The sequence below is a fragment of the Ambystoma mexicanum genome, chromosome 7q, assembly GCF_040938575.1.
Source record: "Ambystoma mexicanum isolate Mex_15411 chromosome 7q, UKY_AmexF1_1, whole genome shotgun sequence".
Classification (NCBI taxonomy): Eukaryota; Metazoa; Chordata; class Amphibia; order Caudata; family Ambystomatidae; genus Ambystoma; species Ambystoma mexicanum.
This window is the reverse complement of record NC_090941.1, coordinates 592,055,947-592,072,807: the sequence shown is the minus strand read 5'-3', so window position 1 is coordinate 592,072,807 and position 16,861 is coordinate 592,055,947. Positions and strand designations below refer to the sequence as shown.

Genomic DNA, 16,861 nt, shown 5'->3' with positions numbered 1-16,861 from the left:
GAATCTGATTCAAGGGTTTAGGACACAGTAGGAAACAGGTGTTTTGTCCAGATGTGTGCACCTACAGCTCGCCTCATCCCTACCCAGTAAAGCCAATTATGAGGTATCATGGGAGTCATCGTCCAAGATATCTTGCATGCCACAGGTTGCCTACCAGTGGATTAGGAAAATACAGGCAATTGATGTTATGTGTGGAATTCTGGCCATGACACCCTCTTGAAAACAATATTCTATACAGGGAATTTTGCATTTATATCTGCAAAATCACACCGGGAATTATGGGGTTAGGAAAATCTAAAGCAGCTACAGGTCAAGATGACTTTTTCAACAGACTTTTATGGTTATCAAGTCCAGCTCCTAATTTATATGTACACAGTGAATTGTGCATTAGCTGTAGTTACCATTTTGGAGAGCCCGGGACAATGCAATTGTGGATGTCCATATGGAGCAATCCAGAAGCAGTTCTTTCTCAAAAAATCCCATATGACATCAATATGAGTGACTGTGCTAGGAATATTCCTTGGTTACAACATAACATTGTCCAGCTCAGGGCAATTAACTAAATTAATAAGTTAGATCATAGACCACACTACGATTCAAAAACGAGATATTACTATATTTAAAAATAAAATTTGTACAGTTTTGAAGGCAATAGAGAACCAGAAGAGCTATTAAAAATTAACAATAGATTGCACTTTAGCATTAGCCTTTATAGGTCCATTTAACCATATTTACTGTGGTGTCAGGACTTGAAATGGGCGAACCAACTTGAAAATGATGCATGCCTATTTTAAGCAATGGGGTTCAATTCAGCTCGAAAGAATGGAACCGTTTGGAGCTGAGTATTTGTTAGCTTGGCTTGGCTTGAATCCAGCTATTTGGTAATGCTGAATTCTAGGATGCTGAAACAGTATTTTATAAATCAGTATTACTGGGGGGGGGGAATTATACAACAGGACATAAAAATGAAGGCAAATGAAAAAAGTCAGAGGATGCACTTTTTCATTAAATACATTTTAGAAATGTGTAGCTCGCCTAATCCACACAGGTGATCTTTGCATTTCAGTGGGGCTGCGCAGTGGCGCGAACGATGTACTGGCCGTCCCACTTGCATAAAGTAGTCCTCGGACCGCAAACCCAGCACTAATGAATGACAGGCTCTCAGCATCTTTAGGAATGCTGAGAGCACATTTCACAATGATGGGCACTTAAAAGGCCCTTCATCATGAAATGATGAAAAGAAAAAAAAGTATTTCTATCCTTCTTTGAAGGATAGAAATTGAAGTGGAACAGCAGCAGTCCATAAAACTGCTTTTTCCTTAAAAGGAGCATGCATGGCAGTGTCCGCCCTTGTGCATTCCAGTGTTCCTACCCGCACACTGTGCAGCGGAATGTGACTATTTTCTGTGCATTTAAAACATTGCATTTGTGGATTCAGGATGCATTTTGAAATGTGCATAAACACCCTCATATGTGTACAAATGTGCAAAGTGTGTGAAAAGGGGCATCTGGATGTGCACATTTGTGATGCACACATTCAGATGCCTTTTAAGAATATGATGCACTTTTTTTACACAAGTGATGAGATGTGCAAGTGCATCTCACCACGTGAGGCTAAATATTTTTCTGCATCTGTTCAATTCTCATGGATGTTAAATGTTGTTTATCCCAATTTCGGCGATAGTGATCCATGGCCCTAATTGGCTACAATCAGTTCTTGCCAAATAGGACATTTACCGAATCTGAATGACTCGCAAGACTTCTCTGTGGGTGCTCGAAAGGCTCAAGCCGATTCAAACCTTTTCTTCCAAGGTTGGAACTGGCATTTCAGCTGAGCACTTTAAGGCTCATCCACCCCTAGTCAGCAGACAGGAAATGGATGTCTTGTTTAAGAACTAACCTCCTACCAAGTGGCAAATTCTGTGGCACAAGTTCGGGAAAGGTTGACAAGCTCAACCTGTGCCCTTTAAGCATTGGGATGGAGGAAACAATGCAGCACTTTCTATTATTCTGACCAGAATACCCTTACTACTGATAGTAGACTCTTGTACCAATTTTAATGAGTGAAGGTCTTGTAAACTATACAATACTGTCAGGAGGATAGCTCAGGGGCAACGCTCTCGTCTTGGAAGCAGGGTGACACGGAACAACACAGGTTCAATCCACAGGTCTGCGCTTAGAAAGCTCTGGGTATTAAGCATGTTATAAATAACCAATTATTATAGTACATTTATTTTGGAATGCTTCTCTTAGGATTCGACTATCTGCGAACTAGAGATTAATAATAATTAAACGCTTGCAGCTGCCTTGACTTTGTTATTTAAAATTACCTTTCTGGTATGTTGACTCTATATTTATTGACTTTATTGTTTCTGTAAATAATTACATGAATCTCCAAATCAATAGGGCTGCTTATTTCTTCTTTTAGTTGAACCTTTTTAGGTGTTTTGAGATATGATTACTGCAAAACATAAGGATTTTTTTTTTCAAGCAATCCTTTGTATAGCATCAACCGAAATGTTGCACGGGCTATTTGCATTGGGTTTTTCACACTTCATTGTGGCTTTTGCATGATGAAACATATTTGATGTTATTTATGGATGTTTTATTGACTTTCAGATATTGAATATGATTATCACGCACGTCTGTTTTCATAAATTATTTATTTATGTACTGTATCGTTTGTATTATGTTCTTTTATGGTAGTTTATCGAAATACACAATGTTGACTGATTGACGGTCTTCACTGCTCTAAATAACTTTGCAAACCTGTTTCTGGCATGGTGTCTGCCTGCTGAAGTATTCCACATCTTCACTTATGTTCAATCTAATACAAAGAATTAGGGCAGGGGTCAGACACCTGTGATTCTCCAGAGGCTTCGGCCTGCAGCTCTCCTGAGCCACAGCAGTATAGACAATGGTGAGGGAGCATGGAAGTCAAATTCCAAGACATCTAGAGAGCCAAAGGTTGCCTCTCCTGGATTAGGAAAGATAGGGCTGGTGCATTGACATTTCTCAACTGCTCATTAATGACTATTCCTGACAAACTCCCCTTTCCGATCCCTGCATTTTGGCTGGGTTCAGGATAGTGTCATTGTGGTGCTGGGATGAGTCGAAGGAATTGAAAGGGAAACATTATTAAAATGTAAGGGTTCCTTTGCAAATATGACATCGTAGCATAGGATGTGTGTTTTGCAATCCGCTGTCCACCTACATCCAAGCACCTCAACAATTGAGTTATGTAACTATTGCTTAATCAATATTCCAACCTTCCTCTTTTGTCATCAAAAAATGTATGCATAAATAAATAAATAAATAAATAAATAAATAAATAAATAAGCAACCTTAAAGTGGCAGATTAGTATACTGACCTCCTTGAATAACCTTAGTCATTCGCGTCTGTCCTTCCTTGACCAGTTTGAATTCTGGCTCGCCTTCAATCACTCTAGTGATTTTGGTGATAGAGGGCTCTGAAACATATCGGAAAAGGGGACGAAGGAACATTGTCAGTGTACAACTATGAAGTGAGGTCATGGAAGCCCCAGGGCGCAGTTCAAAAAGCTGCAGGTGTTCCCAACGTAGAACAAAAATATGCACACATGGAAAACGTAATCGGAAGCACCCGCATATATTTACTTCACGTCGAAACAGCTGCAGTTTCTTACCCAGAATCATGTATTTATTTCACAAAGATATTGACTGTCAGGGTCTCACTCCAGAGCAAAACGGGAATGTAAACATTTTTAAATCATGCTGTGTCTGGCAATGCATAGGGTGGCCATGCTCTCTGTGAAGGTGAACACTTCTTCATGAGACATTCCATACAAGCATTCCTTAAGTGAGTTTACATCTCATGCAGGTGCTAATCTTTGATCGGAAGCAGGCATGTGTATCCTTGGCAGTGCTGTGCTTCTTTCCTCCACAGATGTCCAGCTTATGACCATATAGGTAACTCGAGCATCTTCAATATACAATTAATATTAGGCAAAATGTGTGACAGTCAGGCATCAGTGTGCGGCTTGTGACCGGCGTGGTAGCTAAGAGTGTGAAGCATTGCATTGTGCGTGGATCATACATAACACAAGCAAAGTGCAGCAAAGTAATAAAAGAGCAAAAGACCCATAAAAGTACACGTTCATCGATGCAGAAGTCACATGAGTTATAGGTCATTGCATGGTGAGGAAGGTCCCACCTCAAGCTACCACACAGCAAGGTTATAGATCAGGGACTATTGCTCCAGCTTGTGGACCTGAGCAGTGTAGGTTACAACCTTGCAAGCAGTAGCTCTGAGGATCACTTTGCCTATGTGGTAATACCAATACCATATGATGGACTGTAAAGCACAGCAGATGAATTGAACAAAAGAGGTTATATAATCACACTCGTATCATTAATACCACATTTGAACAGCTGTTTTGGTTTTCCACTCAGGATGCAATGAGCCATATGCATGATATTTCTGTATGAACTAGTATCTTTTACTTAGGCAGATTGTGCATGATGTGACACCAACTAGGATTCTTATTCTTCAGCAGTTCTTGTGTGCTCACCCTGGATTAACCGCCATTAGATAGGTCACATGTCGGCAAGTACCTGCCGTATCGGCGTGAACAGCAGTGAAGCATGTACTTAAAGCCGAGCAAACGAATGAGTCGTTCTGTGCTCACCACGCTCCATATCGAGTGTACCTGTGAGTGTCTCCTCGGGCGCATCGAGAAGTGTGGCTTCTTCATCCTTTGACATATGTTCTAGTTGTGCAAGGTAATATACAATATCCTTTTGTTATATGAACATGAGCAAGAGCATTGGAGAAAGGTATCAGAAAACACAGGGCCAAAAACACAGTATTGTCGAAATTATGTTAGAAGGCGCAATGTCATAGACAGGTGGAAGAATACGCATTTGGTTGATAGTAGTTTGAAGCACAAAGAAACATCTGTAACACAATATGTTTGAGAGTATGCAAGGCTAAAGGAGAAGTGGGCATGAGGGTGAGGATTTTGGAAAGTGTGTGCTGGGAGATATTAATGTATTTTTTATCAACTACAGCACAAAGCTTTAAGACTCAGAATGTCTGTCCCATCATCTGTTGGTTCTGGGCAAGATGAGGACTGTGATGTTGAGCAACAGGCATATGTACTTAAAAAAAAAAGTCAGAGTTACTATAAAATAAGTCTAACCAGCTGCTGCTGTTAATTTAGATTAAGGAATTACAAACATGAGGAATTTGGTGCAATGACCAAGTAAAAATAGGTCTACTGCATGCAGATGGTATTGTCATTATGACACAATATAAATGAACACTATGTTTTTATTGCACAAAATTGTCTTCAATACTAATGGCACCATATGTAAAACAGTAAAACACCAAAAGCAACACATAACCATGGACTTAAGACGGTTTGATTCTAGACCCGTGTGGTTCATGTTACCCCTGCATTCTGCAGTGTAGCACTTCCTAGGCACATACAATCAATGACATATGTGCTTGTGTTAGCTATTTCTACTGACTAAAGGTGGAGCCTTAGCTATTACTATTAATAGGCCAACCATAGATAATGACAGATTTCTGAAATGTACAATGTATAATTGGAACAGACTTCAGTAATTAATTACCTATACATTTGCTGCGAGGTTATTTCTGGGAGAAACCTTTAGATAAAGGCATTACAAAGATGGCGTATGTCACATGATATTTGAGAATGTTCCTCTTCATTCTCATACTATGTAGCAATTCATGGCTACTCACATAATTGCCTGGGCTTAATTCCTTGAGTTAGATATTTTGAATGTTGGCTTAGCCATTGCTTTCAATGGCCGAGAAATGGATAATGACAGATTTCTGAATTGTGCAATGTGTCATTGAAGCTAAATTCAGTAATCCGGTTTTTAATGCCATAGATGTGCTTGATATCCAAATCCTTCCCCACTTACAGACAACTTATGATACCCAATAGCTGCTTTGGTCCTTTTCCTAAATCAATTCCAGTGACTGTCTAGGACCCCAATCTAGTTTCACATTCATAAATAATAGGAATTGGTGACTGAATTTTAAGTGACAGATTTCGATTTTGATTCCTGATCACTAAAATACATGAATCAAATTGAGAGGAATGAGGAATCTCAGCAACAGGCAAACAAGGCGTATCAAAATATGTACAATGATGATTTCTTACCTTGAATTACTTTTCGAATAGTCTGGCCACCTCCAATCACCTTTGTGATTATTTGAATTGGCTTCTCTGAAAATGGGAAGGAACACAAACAACAGTATGAGAATGTTTGAAAATAACAAGGCCTTTCCACGTATTAATTACTGCTCCATCATCTTACCATGCCTGTTGGGAAGTGTTTTTTTAGTTTGAGTGAATGCCAATGGGTAGTTTGAGTGCACATTGCAAATCAAACATAAACACTCAACTTCTACGTTTCCAGCCACTTCTAAATGTGTATAAGATTGTTCTTACTCATACTCCAATTGGAAATCCCTTGTAATGTTTTGGGCATCTGATATTAACAATATTCAGTAAATCCGGTCTGAAAATGTGCTTTTGTGATCTTTTGTGTATGGCGGGCCACACAAAAGGAGGTTGAGTGTAAAAGACACAGAGAGCTTTGCAAGAGAGTGGCAGAATGTGAAAGTGTCCAATGCTTCAGGTGAAAGAGTGGTTTATGTATGGGTATTATTTATATTTTATTGAGCATGTGTAAGGCGCTTATACAACAACATTGTGTTTCAAAGCGCAACAAGGCTAAATGGGAAGGGGACAGAGGAAATAATAGCAACAATGGCAAAAACAGTAAATATGCAGTTGTGGTCCTACTAATCCCTATGGCATTCAGCCATTTAAGTGCATTGAGGAGAAGTGCAGGGGATGGGGATGGAAGGAGGGGGAGCAGAGGCGTGGAAAAATGCTGGAGGAGGGCCCGGGAGGGAAGTACTAAGGGGAGCCAAGGAGATCCTCAGGCTAAGTGCTGATGCAGTCGACTCTCAAGGGTCGGGTGCAGAGCTGACAAGCAGGGGCCCGCAAGGGCAGTGCAGTGGGCAGGATGCTGGTATTGACCGGGAAGAAGGGCCTGGAATGCTGTGAGATACATGAGAATCAGGCCACCCGTCACAGTGGCAGTGGGGTATTTAAGAGGGAAGGGAAAAATATAGAGAAGATCAGAGGTTAGAGTAGTTTTCCGGAACTTAAGGAGGTCCAGCTCAAGTCAAAGAGGGGCATGGAGGCTGTTCCAGAGGGAGGCACCAGCCGAGAAGAGAGACCTGCCCCCCCCACTCTCTGCTTGGAGTAGCATTTGACAGTCAAAGTGTTGGAGCTAGAAGAGTGTAGGGCTCTAGCTGGGGAGTATTTAGGGAGGGGAAGCTGGAGATTATGTGGTCGCAGAAGCCCTGTGGATGATGCAGAGGGTCTTAGATTTGATCCTTGCAGCCACCGGGAGCCAGTGGAGAGATTTTAGGGCCAGAGAGATATTGCCCCTGGGCTTGAGGCCAAGGATAAGTCTTGCAGCCCTATTCTGGATTAGTTGGAAGGGTGAAAGGAGGAAAGATGGAGATTGAGAAAGAGGCCATTGCAGTAGTCCAGCTTGGAGAGGACCATAGCTCTGGAGACATTGAGCTTCTGGGGAATGGTGAGAAAACAAATAATGCCTCTGGAAATGGGACTTCTTGGTAAAGTCCATGATGTGAGAGGTGAAGGAGAGAGGGGAATCAAAGATGACCCCAAGGTTTTTGGCCTCACCAGATGGTGGGGGTAGAGGGCCCAAAAAGGGTGACCAGAGTATAGGAGGAAAATAGGGCACAGGTGTCCTGAGCTGTTGCAAATATGTATTCATAACATTGAATGTATCTGTTTGCATTGTGCACACTAGAAACCAAATGCCAACCTACTCAAACTTGAGAGATTGCTTTTATGGCCTTTCTCGAAGAAAAATCATATATGTGTGAAATTTCTTTTTTTAGACTTTTGTATTGCATTCATGGTAAATACAGTTGTATACAATAATCCAGGACATACAAATGCCTCAAGGTGTATCAAATCCATTGTAACATTATCACAACAAGCTATTGAAGTGCATATGCATTTGCATGAAGTGCATTCAAGTGCTTCCAAATTATAAATATGTAGATATGAAAAATAAGAAGAAATGTCCTATATAAGGATTGTTTCGTTATATACATTTCAGAAATTGGACATTCATGAAAAAGTCTATCAGAATTTTGACTCTTAAAATAATGCAAAATCTACTAATATAATATAGCCAACAGTCAACTCGATTCCAACTTCTGAATGGCTTCCTCTTCTTAAAGTGCTACTATGTAGTTACAAAGTGCTTGGATGTGTTACAAAGCACAATACAAGTATATAATTATACACACTAGATATATAAACACATTGTGTAATATGGTACTACTAGGAGGATTAGTAATACATAAATACTGATGAGATGGAATTATCAGAACAACAAATAATATATTGCAGGTTTATATACAACATTAAACAAAGACATCTTTATTCCCCAGACAAATGCAGATATATCATTAATAAACACCATATAATTTTAAACAAGATACCTTTTGTAAGCCTTTTCTGAAACCCTCTTCTCTAGACATAGCTGCCCTATTAATTGTGTATACTAATGTCCTACAGAGGGAAACAAACTCATCCGTCCATGCCCTTGTTTCTATTATGTGCCCAAACAGGATTGATGTAAATAAAAAAAATGGAAATGAACATCATCTTGACAGTCAAGATCTATCCTGAGCATACCTTGTTCCACCAAGAGATATATTGGTTTAACTACAATTCTAGAAAGTTTCTCAATAATATATTTCCAGATTTTAAAAAGAAATGTTGTGCAGGTTACAAAACAAATGTCTAGTCTACACGTGCACCATGTATTCAATTTCATGGGTGGGTGGTGTCACCAAAACACAATCTTAAATGGCTGAATCCCATTGCATAGTCTACATGTGCACCATGTATTCAATTTCATGGGTGGGTGGTGTCACCAAAACACAATCTTAAATGGCTGAATCCCATTGCACCTGTGCATATTTTCTCTGTCAATTAAAATATTTTCATAAAGGAATAACTAAACTGGGCTCTGAGATGTAGGTCTACGGGTAAGGATTTTCAGGCGGCTGGATGATTTTGGGAAACAATCCACTAGCGTACACCTGACTGTCTTCCTGGCTACAAAAACACAAGAATGTGTAAATAGGAAGCATCAAGTCCAGAGATTATGCTGGGATTCTGTTGTAAGTGACTGAGATGCTGACTATAGTCGTGCTGAGATTGGGAGTAACCAATAGGATTGTCTGAGGAGCAAAATAACTTTCTTAGGGCAGCAGTAGTATGGGTGCTGATGCTTAAGTCTCTTTTTTGGTAGTTTTGAGGGTTTTTTGTGAATTTGGAAAATGTGGCCACGTGACAGAAGGCGTTAAAGGATGTTGAATGTCTTCTATCATTGTACAGTTTTAATATTGGGTTAGAAAGACTAGAATGTGCAGTTGAGTGCCATCGACCTATGAACATTAAAGGAGGCTCATTTTCATGCGTATTGTATATATTTGGAGACAGTGCATGGTTATCAAATCATGGAAGGAATATCTAGGAATTCATAAAAACTTGTTTGAGGGTTAATGTTAATGTTAATGTTAAAGGACATTTGTACCACGCACTATCACCACCGGAGTGGTCCCCTGGTGCTCTGGCGGCTCTGAAAGAGGAGGGGAGGTTGTGTTAGTGGGGTGAAGCAGGAAAAGCACAAGAGAGCAGTGATGTGCTGTTGGCGACCTCAGCCCGGTGGCTCTGTTGGCTGGGCCTGGGGTGTTTGCGGCCGGTAGTCGTCGTGTACTGTTGTGCAAGACTATGTGTGTGTTTTTTTTTGTTGTTGCATTGTAGTGAAGTTTGTGCGGTTTGTTGTGATGTAAGTTTTGGTTGTGTTTGGTTTGGAGTTTGAGAGGTGTATGTGGAAAGGGAAATTTGTTAGTAGGGTTGGTTAGTTTGTGTCTCTATCTTGGTTGAGGCGCTCGGCTTGCGTAGTCTCCCCTGATGCGGCTCTGCCCTGCTCCGGGTCCAACTGGCCTAAAGGTTCCTTACTCCTCTGGCCCCCACCTCTAACATCCTCTCTCATAGCCCCCCTTAGCCTTCCTTCATACTCTTTTGGGTATTGCACCTGCCGATGTCAACCTCTCAGGTAGTGTGGTGATTTCCATTATCTCAACAATTCCACACCATTGTGGTACCTGCTGATAACTACGGGGCGGGCGAAAGTGTTGGTGGGATTGTCTGGGGTGGTTGACTCAGTCTCCGTGCATGCCGCCTGTGTTCCAGTCTGTCCGGTGTCACCCGTCCAGGTGCCGTGGGAGCTACCCTCCCGGGTCGTGGATGTCTGTGTACTTTCCGGTTTCCTTTAGTCATCCATTTTTCATTTTTTTGGTTTCCAGATTTAGTCTGTGGTGTTGAAGAGCCAGATTTTTAGTGATTTCCTGAATTTTAGGTGATCTTCAGTGTTTCTTATTTCTTTTGGGATGTTGTTCCAGGTTTTTGCGGCTAAGTGGTAGAAGGAGGTGCCTCCAAGTTTTTTCTTAAGGTATGGTTTGAGTTCCAGGCGATTTCGTTGCTTGATCAGAGGGGTCTTGCTGGTTTGTAGATTGTTATTTTCTTTTGTAGGAATTCTGCTCCTTGTCCGCTGATTGCCCTGTGTGTTATGCACATTGTTTTGAAGGTGATGGGTGACATATGTCAAATACCAGAGGGGTGTTCCAATTGTCAAATGTCCTTATCTCGGAGGCCCCGGTAGCGACAGAGAGTTATCCAAGCGGGGTTACAAATACCCTTCCTTTTGCAGTACAATGACCATGGATGGACAGCTAGAGCTACATTTAGGTCTGTTGATGTAATATAGTTAGCACCTTTAAGCTCAAAGATGTGGCTGTCATCATAATGTTAGCTGGACAACATTGCAGCACTGCCCTTCACAATGCAGGAAAACAACAGCTCACATTAATGCTTTGCTGTGTAGCATGTGCACGTGATATATTTTGCCCTTAAATAATGTCAATATTACTGGCAATTGATAACACTTTTGCATTGACAAATATTTCCCAAGCTCATGCAACATATAAAACAAACTATCAGACAATTACAAAAATAAAAATTATAATAATAACGGCTAGTACGCAACGTCAGCACAACTCATTCAGTCAAACTCACTCTGCCTTTTACCACCTTTGCACACTGAGCTTGTGCCCCACTTCCATGCCAATGATACCAACTGCTACGTTATGATGCCTTATGCAAGACTAGACATCACTGCCCCTTCTCAGATAAGACTAGCCTACCGTTCTGCCGTTAAAACCTGTGACAGGCTAAAGGGCTGTATTATGCTTCAACTGATATTTATGTCAATGCCAATGCAAGGAATACTATTAAGGATATTCTGCTCGGACCTATCAGTGAGAAAACTCCCATATCTAGAATACACACAGGCTTTCCCATCTAATTATCCACTGTATCAAGCCAGAACATGGCACAGTAAAACACATTTTCATTACATTTTAATATGGTCCCCTATAGCATAGACTAAGGTCAGGCATTCCTGTTACACAAACTTGCACTCCCATTCTCTCCCCGCCACAGGATGATGTCAGAATGTGGCTTCAGCTGCAGGAGATTCGCTTATCATTTCAACCTTTTGTGTCCTCCAAATTTTGATTCAGCACACAGCCAACTCTTGGCTCTGACACCTCTGTCAGCTGGCTCAGTCTAGGACACCTCATGAGGGACTTACTACGAATATCTGGTCTCTGAAACGCCACAAAATCCAGGAACTCTTCAGCACATCTCAAGGCTTTCGCACTTCCATAACCTTACTTAAAATGAAACCTACAACACATTGCACTCCTAACAGACAAGATAATTGATTTGTCCATTACGGACAGTTTCTGATTTGTTTCATGACCATTTCGGTCTAAATCTATATTACGATACATTCATCCCAGCTAATGCTTTCACTCAATCCTCATGTTATCTTTACCTTTTCTTTATTCACCTTTGTCTTTTGTTATTTCTCTAACTTTCTCCTGCTGTGCCAATTCCCACTTACCTTTATCCCCATTTCCTTCTCACTCCACAGATCACGGTCTGGTTTACACCCTGGGTAGGGTCACCGTTCACCCAAACGGACAAGGTTTTAGCACTTTAAGACCACTACAGTGGTGATGTGTGCAGAATAAAAGTGAATTAACATACCATAACATGACATAACAACAATAATAGTGATGATAAATAACCATCTGTACTTGGCAAGAAATATCACAGACATAACAAATTCCTATGCCAGGGTAGTTAGATAAAATACTTGTGACTCTACTGTTACCTGCTTTGATGACAATTGGCTGCAATTCTTTAGTTATTTTCATGCGTATTGTATATATTTGGAGACAGTGCATGGTTATCAAATCATGGAAGGAATATCTAGGAATTCATAAAAACTTGTTTGAGGGTTAATGTTAATGTTAATGTTAAAGGACATTTGTACCATGCACTATCACCACCGGAGTGGTCCCCTGGTGCTGTGGCGGCTCTGAAAGAGGAGGGGAGGTTGTGTTAGTGGGGTGAAGCAGGAAAAGCACAAGAGAGCAGTGATGTGCTGTTGGCGACCTCAGCCCGGTGGCTCTGTTGGCTGGGCCTGGGGTGTTTGCGGCCGGTAGTCGTCGTGTACTGTTGTGCAAGACTATGTGTGTGTTTTTTTTTGTTGTTGCATTGTAGTGAAGTTTGTGCGGTTTGTTGTGATGTAAGTTTTGGTTGTGTTTGGTTTGGAGTTTGAGAGGTGTATGTGGAAAGGGAAATTTGTTAGTAGGGTTGGTTAGTTTGTGTCTCTATCTTGGTTGAGGCGCTCGGCTTGCGTAGTCTCCCCTGATGCGGCTCTGCCCTGCTCTGGGTCCAACTGGCCTAAAGGTTCCTTACTCCTCTGGCCCCCACCTCTAACATCCTCTCTCATAGCCCCCCTTAGCCTTCCTTCATACTCTTTTGGGTATTGCACCTGCCGATGTCAACCTCTCAGGTAGTGTGGTGATTTCCATTATCTCAACAATTCCACACCATTGTGGTACCTGCTGATAACTACGGGGCGGGCGAAAGTGTTGGTGGGATTGTCTGGGGTGGTTGACTCAGTTTCCGTGCATGCCGCCTGTGTTCCAGTCTGTCCGGTGTCACCCGTCCAGGTGCCGTGGGAGCTACCCTCCCGGGTCGTGGATGTCTGTGTCCTTTCCGGTTTCCTTTAGTCATCCATTTTTCATTTTTTTGGTTTCCAGATTTAGTCTGTGGTGTTGAAGAGCCAGATTTTTAGTGATTTCCTGAATTTTAGGTGATCTTCAGTGTTTCTTATTTCTTTTGCGATGTTGTTCCAGGTTTTTGCGGCTAAGTGGTAGAAGGAGGTGCCTCCAAGTTTTTTCTTAAGGTATGGTTTGAGTTCCAGGCGATTTCGTTGCTTGATCAGAGGGGTCTTGCTGGTTTGTAGATTGTTATTTTCTTTTGTAGGAATTCTGCTCCTTGTCCGCTGATTGCCCTGTGTGTTATGCACATTGTTTTGAAGGTGATGGGTGACATATGTCAAATACCAGAGGGGTGTTCCAATTGTCAAATGTCCTTATCTCGGAGGCCCCGGTAGCGACAGAGAGTTATCCAAGCGGGGTTACAAATACCCTTCCTTTTGCAGTACAATGACCATGGATGGACAACTAGAGCTACATTTAGGTCTGTTGATGTAATATAGTTAGCACCTTTAAGCTCAAAGATGTGGCTGTCATCATAATGTTAGCTGGACAACATTGCAGCACTGCCCTTCACAATGCAGGAAAACAACAGCTCACATTAATGCTTTGCTGTGTAGCATGTGCACGTGATATATTTTGCCCTTAAATAATGTCAATATTACTGGCAATTGATAACACTTTTGCATTGACAAATATTTCCCAAGCTCATGCAACATATAAAACAAACTATCAGACAATTACAAAAATAAAAATTATAATAATAACGGCTAGTACGCAACGTCAGCACAACTCATTCAGTCAAACTCACTCTGCCTTTTACCACCTTTGCACACTGAGCTTGTGCCCCACTTCCATGCCAATGATACCAACTGCTACGTTATGATGCCTTATGCAAGACTAGACATCACTGCCCCTTCTCAGATAAGACTAGCCTACCGTTCTGCCGTTAAAACCTGTGACAGGCTAAAGGGCTGTATTATGCTTCAACTGATATTTATGTCAATGCCAATGCAAGGAATACTATTAAGGATATTCTGCTCGGACCTATCAGTGAGAAAACTCCCATATCTAGAATACACACAGGCTTTCCCATCTAATTATCCACTGTATCAAGCCAGAACATGGCACAGTAAAACACATTTTCATTACATTTTAATATGGTCCCCTATAGCATAGACTAAGGTCAGGCATTCCTGTTACACAAACTTGCACTCCCATTCTCTCCCCGCCACAGGATGATGTCAGAATGTGGCTTCAGCTGCAGGAGATTCGCTTATCATTTCAACCTTTTGTGTCCTCCAAATTTTGATTCAGCACACAGCCAACTCTTGGCTCTGACACCTCTGTCAGCTGGCTCAGTCTAGGACACCTCATGAGGGACTTACTACGAATATCTGGTCTCTGAAACGCCACAAAATCCAGGAACTCTTCAGCACATCTCAAGGCTTTCGCACTTCCATAACCTTACTTAAAATGAAACCTACAACACATTGCACTCCTAACAGACAAGATAATTGATTTGTCCATTACGGACAGTTTCTGATTTGTTTCATGACCATTTCGGTCTAAATCTATATTACGATACATTCATCCCAGCTAATGCTTTCACTCAATCCTCATGTTATCTTTACCTTTTCTTTATTCACCTTTGTCTTTTGTTATTTCTCTAACTTTCTCCTGCTGTGCCAATTCCCACTTACCTTTATCCCCATTTCCTTCTCACTCCACAGATCACGGTCTGGTTTACACCCTGGGTAGGGTCACCGTTCACCCAAACGGACAAGGTTTTAGCACTTTAAGACCACTACAGTGGTGATGTGTGCAGAATAAAAGTGAATTAACATACCATAACATGACATAACAACAATAATAGTGATGATAAATAACCATCTGTACTTGGCAAGAAATATCACAGACATAACAAATTCCTATGCCAGGGTAGTTAGATAAAATACTTGTGACTCTACTGTTACCTTCTTTGATGACAATTGGCTGCAATTCTTTAGTTATTTTAATGCTTGGTTCAACAACGGTGGTAATAATTTTAGTATCTGAAAGAAGAAAAGATCAACTTTAGAAAAACATAATATAAGAAAGCATGCACAAAGCACATGTTTTGCATCTCGAAGGAACGTGTGTTTGCCATAACTGGCCTATAAATTAACATTCCTTATTGTATTAATGCATAGTTTCATATGCATGTTTTGTAGTTTGCTAGCAGAGTAAACGATAGGTGTCACTAATATGCAACTTTTCTCATGATCTCTGAGGCAACTCAAGAGGAACTTATTATGCTTTCTTATGCTTGATTCGTTTTGAAATAGAGTGTAATTAATTTGAGTTCTTGAATAACATGTAATACTAGATTCCTTCCCTATCTAACCACTGCAATAACAGGTGGTATTATCACCCCATATGACACTACATTTATTGAACTGGGGAGGATGAAAGGCTGATTTGGTGACGAGACTCAAACTTGCAGGTGAACACATGAGCTATATGTTGGGACATAGGAGAATGTCTTAGCTGGTTTCAACTGTGAACCATATTGTACTGCTACTAATGCTGACACGTGGTACATGCTTCAAGGGAGGTTAGATAGGTATTGAAAATTGATTGGAAAAAATAAGACATCTCATCACCCAAGCACCTGCTGCTATTGCAGATGTGTATCTCTGATACGATACTTGTGCAATTTGGAATATACAAGCATAAGTGAAGTTTGACTGAAAATGTCACGGGAATAACTGTGAGTGTAGCTGTCATAAAAAGATTAGGAGAAAGGGTTACATTCTATTCGGTAACAGTAGGAAGTAGTCTGAAACGCATTGATTACATGTTTTGTGAAATATTCACCAAAGAATGCGAACATAGCTCAATGTATGTGAGAGAACTGTGCCTTGTGAAACACCTGCCACAAGAAGCGGATACATCTTCAGTGTTGCTCTTTTAGTTTTCCAGAAAAGACCTCTCCTGATCTAACAAACACACGGAAAAGGCAAACAATTGCTTTCACATGTTCGGCATGCCTCATGTATTCATTGTTAGACGTAATCTTGCTTGAAATATGCCAAAATAAAGTACATGAGAATAAACGAAGAACTGTGTCAGATGGTATGCCATTTGCTTTAGGGGACCACTACAATACACTGTCCTCATCAATCTCGAGTTGAGATATATCATAGCGTTCATTGTTTTCATGGGTCTGGGTGCTTGTTTTGTCCTTTTGTGACTTGATTTGATCATTCTTACAAAGGTGAAACCATGAATAGTATAGCAGAGCTGACAAATCCCTTTAGTATGAAAAAACATATGGCACATCAACTTGCATCCAACAAAATAATAATTATAGAATAGCCCTGAAAATATCACACGCAACCACTTTGCCACCCAATCTCTGACACAAAAATCACCTTAGATCACCCAGTGTCAGAGTTCAACATTAAGAAAATGCCAACCAAGCTGGCAAATAACTCACACTTTCTTTGTACACTTGAGGAAAAAGAGGGTGTTTTTTTCCCCCGGTCAGGGTATAGGGTCAGTGAGAATTTTCGACTCTTTTTTCAACTCTTGTGA

At 40.9% G+C, this 16,861-nt stretch overlaps 1 protein-coding gene across 16 annotated transcripts in view; it reads right to left on the bottom strand.

Moving 5' to 3' along the window:
* POSTN (periostin) overlaps nucleotides 1-16,861 on the bottom strand; it is a 106,753-nt gene that overhangs the window by 16,220 nt on the left and 73,672 nt on the right. For 8 of the 16 annotated variants that reach the window (XM_069640500.1, XM_069640501.1, XM_069640504.1 and 5 more), the window contains exons 17-20: nucleotides 15,259-15,336; nucleotides 6,177-6,242; nucleotides 4,689-4,748; nucleotides 3,372-3,470 (exon numbers count right to left, since the gene is read on the bottom strand). In XM_069640500.1, the coding sequence (XP_069496601.1) occupies nucleotides 3,372-3,470; nucleotides 4,689-4,748; nucleotides 6,177-6,242; nucleotides 15,259-15,336 (303 nt within the window). The remainder of the gene's footprint in view (nucleotides 1-3,371; nucleotides 3,471-4,688; nucleotides 4,749-6,176; nucleotides 6,243-15,258; nucleotides 15,337-16,861) is intronic. The other 8 variants (XM_069640502.1, XM_069640506.1, XM_069640509.1 and 5 more) reach the window with 1 other exon arrangement.